Source organism: Ixodes scapularis, unplaced genomic scaffold, assembly GCF_016920785.2.
Source record: "Ixodes scapularis isolate PalLabHiFi unplaced genomic scaffold, ASM1692078v2 PGA_scaffold24__2_contigs__length_7659602, whole genome shotgun sequence".
Taxonomy (NCBI): domain Eukaryota; kingdom Metazoa; phylum Arthropoda; class Arachnida; order Ixodida; family Ixodidae; genus Ixodes; species Ixodes scapularis.
The window spans coordinates 6527514-6534149 of NW_024609851.1; the positions used below are offsets into that span (position 1 = coordinate 6527514).

Genomic DNA, 6636 nt, shown 5'->3' on the forward strand with positions numbered 1-6636 from the left:
CGTATCCCTCATACTGAACGGGATAAAGGACGACGAGTGGGCTAATCCGTTAGCCGTGCAGTGCTGCAGGACGGCTATCGAACTGATCGAACGCACAGCCATGCTCGATTGTCAAAGATGCACTGAAAAACCAAGCATGGAGGCACAGCAATCAAGATGGTCAGGATGCTAAAACTCAACGTCAAACATCAGAGTCCGCATCGAGCAGCCTATTCAAGAGGCCACCCTCTCGACAGTGCTTCAATTGTAGCGAATCCGGTCACCTGTCACGCGATTGCAACAAACCCACGAGCGCAACATTCCGTGCAGAAGAACGCAACACTGGCTCAAAACCAAACGTTCAGAGCTCAGTTACGAATCTACAAGCGAACTGCTTTCTACGATCTACTGGAGGCAGCCTTTCAATTGTTGACGGATTTTTGCACAACGATAGGCCTGTTAAAGTCTGCATTGACAGCGGTGCTTTACGTAGGCACGAAAACGAGCCCATGGTATTGTAGTGAGTGCGCAGGCGAGCTGGTGGAAATTAACCATTCTGATGTTAGCCTGAGACTGAGGCAGGAAAAGAAGTTTCAAAGTAGAAGAAAAAGGAACAGTCGAGGATACGTCTCTAACACAGCTAAAGACAAGTTTATTCGGTCACCCTCTTATATACACTCCACAATCTTCACCACAGAACCTTCGCGACCTCCAAAGCCAAAAGATAACAAAGAACTCATCTCTTTCCACCACAATAATCAAACGACCTTGATAATCCTACAAAGCCCCCTCACCAACACAACCTATCTCCTCTCTCCCGGAAGAGGATCGACCTTCGCGTACATAGCACACCCTCCTCCTCTCCTCCCCGGCCCACAATCCCGAAACAACCCGGCAACAAAAGATACCAATCCACCTGATCAAACCAAAGACACAAAGGAGGAAACCACTTACACCCTTTCACAATCAACAACCACTTAACAAAACTCTCAAATCCGCAAGAAGGTTTTTGCACTGCTGCTAAGCTGTAACGACACTTGACTAATGCAGTTGCCCATTGATTTCATTCTTATTGTTTCCTTTACAACCCTTTTGATGTCGTTTACTTCCCTGTGTATTATTTCTGTTTCGGACCAGCGTGGTATACAATTATTACATTCTTGAACATGTTTCGCTATTTCCGAATCAGTCGCGTTGTTTTTTACATTTCTTTTGTGTTCAGTCAATCTATCATTTATACACCTCGACGTTTGACCCACATACTTAAAACCACATTCTAGGGGAATTTCGTATACCACTCCATTATCACAAGGAATAGACTTTTCTCGATGCATTTTTGTGCATTCCCTTACACTCTTGTGGAAGGGCGTGAGCTTACTCAATTTATAGTCGGAACTAAAAACCAGATCAACATCGAACTTTTTTGCACAAGCCTTCAAGTTGTGAGAAATTTTGTGATAGTACGGAATTACAGTAGTTCTAAGTTTTGGCCTTTGCTTTGGTTCTGCTCTACATTTGTCTGCGAATTTTACGGATAACTGTTTCCCTACGAATTCATCCTGATAACCAGCACTGTTTAGCCTTCTCCACTGCCTTTTCACTGATTCAGCCAAGAAATGAGTACATGATCTGTCCATTGCATTTGTGATTAAAGACCTGACAATACCTGCTTTGACTGTTTTTGAATGGCAACTGTTTTTTGATAGCAGCGGTTTTGCGTTTTCTTTTCCATATTCCCAACATAGCCCTTTTTCATTGTGAATCATAAGCTCTAAAAACTGCATGTACCTTCTCATGTACAACCGCATCATCAACGACACCGACCGCCTGGATTTCTCAAGCAGTAGAAGTACTGGACCGACTGGGACGTCGACTGGCGAAGCTGGAGGCCGAGGTTGCATATTTCGACATCTGCCTCCGAAAAAGGTTCGTGGACCCAGCTGCATTCAAACATCTGTCAGCGTCGGGGGGCCATTGGAGCGGCAAGAAGAGGATCCTCAAGGCGTACAGAGAAGCCTCAAGTCACCGGATCAAAGAAATGCGCAGCGCTTCCGAAAGACTTTGGGAGCTCCTGGTGGGAGGTGATTTCAAGCGGCACAGGGACTACATCATTTGGAACAGCATCAGGAGGACAGTTTTCAACCGTATGTGGTATGTCAAACGAAGGCATGTTCTGGATAGCATTAAGATGAAATCTCAGGAGGGAAGGGATAGAGACTCACGGGATTTTAGTTTTTTCGATCGGATGTGTGGAGGTTCTGTTATCAATCCGGGTGGCGTAATGTTATCAAGGAAGACGCAAGCAGTGTTGGAAAACGGACCGAAGTTTTGTATTGATGTAAAACCGTCAAGGGTGGATGTATTTTCTTCTATACAGTCGGTTGCAAGAATAGTCAGGCATGAGGAAAGAGCGGCGTTTATTGAACAGGCTGTTGGCAGAATGGAAAACGTAATGGGCATTGGATACCCAAATGAGAAAAGGGATTTTCGTGTCGTCAGTTCGGTTAGAAAAGAGTTAGAGGATCGGTCATTACAATTGCTACAAACTGATAAATCCGGTAGATTCGCGGTTCCTTCAAACTCGTCATTTCAAACGAAAATGGGTGAAGCGATGGAATCCTTGTTTCAAGAATGGGGTGGAAACATTGGAAAGTTAAAGAAAAATATATTTTCAATTTTAGAGGAAGACGAATTTAAGGACGTAGCGAAGACCATGGTAAATCTGTCGAAATCAGCGTTGAGCGTAAAGTTCTTCATGAAGGATCATAAACCGGAGATGCCACTTAGAGTGGTGATCAATGAGAATGGCACTTGGCAGAAGGTAGTTTCCGTGTTTCTTCAAAAAGGTTTAAATCATGCAATTCTAGATAAGTCTTTGTCACTGAGAAATTCGAGTGAGTTGATCACGGTACTCGAAGGTCATCATGGAAAGGAAGGAGATATGTTGTCAATGGACATCAAGGATCTTTATTACTCATTAGAGAAGAGTCGTCTGTTGGAAAGGGTAAAAGGGGTGCTTGAAATGAATTTGGTAAGGTTCCAATCGCGGTCAGGCATATCGGTGGACAGTTTTCTTGCCGTTCTTGATTATTACTTGCAGTCAACAATAGTAGAGTATCAAGGAAAAAAGTATTTACAGAAAGAGGGAGTATGCATTGGGTCGAGTGTAGCACCGGCGTTAGCGGAAATTTACCTAAATTCTTTGGATTGCATTGTATCTGATAAGTTGCAAGAACTGACGTCCGAATCCTGTTTTGTGAAAAGATATGTCGATGACATTTTGATCTGTTCTTTTCGGGAGGGATTGTCTGACACTCTGGAAGCATTGATCAGATCGGCTGCCCCGGAACTGAGGTTTACAGTCGAACGACCCATGAATGGTAAACTGCAGTTTTTAGAGCTTATGATTCACAATGAAAAAGGGCTATGTTGGGAATATGGAAAAGAAAACGCAAAACCGCTGCTATCAAAAAACAGTTGCCATTCAAAAACAGTCAAAGCAGGTATTGTCAGGTCTTTAATCACAAATGCAATGGACAGATCATGTACTCATTTCTTGGCTGAATCAGTGAAAAGGCAGTGGAGAAGGCTAAACAGTGCTCGTTATCAGGATGAATTCGTAGGGAAACAGTTATCCGTAAAATTCGCAGACAAATGTAGAGCAGAACCAAAGCAAAGGCCAAAACTTAGAACTACTGTAATTCCGTACTATCACAAAATTTCTCACAACTTGAAGGCTTGTGCAAAAAAGTTCGATGTTGATCTGGTTTTTAGTTCCGACTATAAATTGAGTAAGCTCACGCCCTTCCACAAGAGTGTAAGGGAATGCACAAAAATGCATCGAGAAAAGTCTATTCCTTGTGATAATGGAGTGGTATACGAAATTCCCCTAGAATGTGGTTTTAAGTATGTGGGTCAAACGTCGAGGTGTATAAATGATAGATTGACTGAACACAAAAGAAATGCAAAAAACAACGCGACTGATTCGGAAATAGCGAAACATGTTCAAGAATGTAATAATTGTATACCACGCTGGTCCGAAACAGAAATAATACACAGGGAAGTAAACGACATCAAAAGGGTTGTAAAGGAAACAATAAGAATGAAATCAATGGGCAACTGCATTAGTCAAGTGTCGTTACAGCTTAGCAGCAGTGCAAAAACCTTCTTGCGGATTTGAGAGTTTTGTTAAGTGGTTGTTGATTGTGAAAGGGTGTAAGTGGTTTCCTCCTTTGTGTCTTTGGTTTGATCAGGTGGATTGGTATCTTTTGTTGCCGGGTTGTTTCGGGATTGTGGGCCGGGGAGGAGAGGAGGAGGGTGTGCTATGTACGCGAAGGTCGATCCTCTTCCGGGAGAGAGGAGATAGGTTGTGTTGGTGAGGGGGCTTTGTAGGATTGTCAAGGTCGTTTGATTATTGTGGTGGAAAGAGATGAGTTCTTTGTTATCTTTTGGCTTTGGAGGTCGCGAAGGTTCTGTGGTGAAGATTGTGGAGTGTATATAAGAGGGTGACCGAATAAACTTGTCTTTAGCTGTGTTAGAGACGTATCCTCGACTGTTCCTTTTTCTTCTACTTTGAAACTTCTTTTCCTGCCTCAGTCTCAGGCTAACATCAGAATGAGCCCATGGAACGGACAAGAGCGCATCGAAGTCCCCGGTCGCAAGCTTGAGCCAAAAAGTGCAACAATGCTGGATATCACTCTTGGTGCCACACAAACCCAGCTTCCCAACACAGTTATTGCACCACTGCCAGCGCCTTTTATGCGATACTGGGTTCTGACTGCCAACAAGCCAACGTTGATGTGACGTTCCACTCATCGAACGATGTCACAATCGTGCAACTACCGAACGACAACAAGCAATCCGCACATGACATGCGCGATTTTAAGACACCTACGCATCCCAAAGGCAGAACCGCTGAGACATTGATCGTTTCGTTCTGCGAACGAGAAGCTACTACACAGACCGCCTTCGAAGAGACAAAATACGTGGGACTCCACACGAAACAAGAGACTCCAAAAAAAAGTTGCTTCAGGACATTGACGAAGCGGTGTCAGAAATGACAAAAGATGCGACACCCGAAGCGGACAAACTACGGTGTACTCTCACACGGCACAGCGAAGCCTTCGTGACAAATGGAGAATTGCTCGGATTTTGCCCAGACGCCGAACACACCAAACACTCCATCGATTTACAGGACGACATACCAGTCGTATCCCGGGCATACAGGGAATCATAGAGCTAAGCGAGAGCGAGTATGCCGCACCGACGATTGTTGCGGATCAACCGCACCACCGAACGACTCTGCGAAGGATGGTTCACAACTACAGGGAACTGAACGCGAAGACTGTGAATCCGTCCTATCCCATGCCCATCATGGAGGATGTGAGGGCAAGGAGCAATGACAGTCAAGGAAGCACTAGAACTTCTCGACTCAGCTCTCGACAGAATCGTTACCAACGGTCTGAAAATGGACATGAAATAATGCCAGCTCGTGCGCGAGAACGTCACTTTCCTCGGATATGAAATATCATTGGACGGACGCACGCTTGACCAAGCTCGAGTAGCCGCAGTCGGCAAGTTTCGACCACACGTGAACGCCAAGAAGCTCTACTCAATCCTACAGTTTGCCAACCGCTACCGTATGTTCATCCTCATTTTCTCAGCACGTACTCGTATATTAAGAAATCTCATCGCCAGAGAGACACCCTTTGTGTGGACGCATGACCACCAAGATGGGGTCAGCACTCCGAAGCACGCTCTCAAACACCTTCCAATTTTTGCGAGCTTCCAACCAGACTGTCCGACGTGTGCGCACGTTGACGTATGCCAGACCGGCCTCGGAACCATACGCAGTCAGTTGCAAAACGGCAAGGAACGGGGGATTGAATACGCAAGCCGATGGCTGAACAAACACGACACTAACCTTCACTCCAACTTGCTCGAATGCATGGCGCTGTATTAAGCAGTGACAGAGTTCTCTATGGGGTGTACCGTGTTTCACAGTGTTTACAGACAACTTCAGCGTGGCGTATTTGGCACTAAAGGGAGCAACGAATGACCAATTCCCTCAATGACGCTGGACCTTGCTGAATACACGTTTGACGTTGTTCACAGGCCAAAATATTGAACACGGCACCAGGTGCCCTTTCACGACAGGGAGAGAGTATGCAAGGAGACATCCTCAAAACGGTACCGGCAGGTCAAGGGTTGGCATGCTACGCCATCATAGCAGGAGATCACAGTCACCTAAGCAACCTGCAGGCAAGGGACGCAGAATACTAGAAGTTAAAGTCAGTGGCGCGCGATGGAAACAGCCCGTACAACAAGAATGACGTCCTCACAAAAGAAACCATGAAGCAAGGACGCGTCGTAAAAAGAATTGTCGTTCCCGCCATGCCCCAAGAGTCTGCGATGACGATTTTTCATGACAACTCGGGACACATGAGAACGGAAAAGACGAAGGAACTCATCCTAGGAAAGTACTGGTGGCCGACCTGGCTAAAAGATGTGCGCCGTTACGTAAAGTCCTGTCACATGTGTCAGACGATTTACGCGCGCACGACAATGAGCAAAGGCGCTTGAGTGTAAAAGAATGTAAACACGGCTTGCTTTTAATCTGCCACATAAAGCGCTCATCAAACTTATACAGAACACACA

The 6636-nt window shown here is 45.3% G+C and overlaps 1 protein-coding gene across 1 annotated transcript in view; it reads left to right on the plus strand.

Moving 5' to 3' along the window:
- The window catches only part of LOC120841246, a 31837-nt gene extending 25896 nt beyond the window's left edge, over positions 1–5941 (plus strand). The window contains exons 4-5 of the mRNA XM_040212097.1: positions 5174–5361; positions 5468–5941. Coding sequence (XP_040068031.1) covers positions 5174–5361; positions 5468–5941 — 662 coding nt within the window. The remainder of the gene's footprint in view (positions 1–5173; positions 5362–5467) is intronic.
- The last annotated feature ends 695 nt before the right edge of the window (positions 5942–6636 follow it).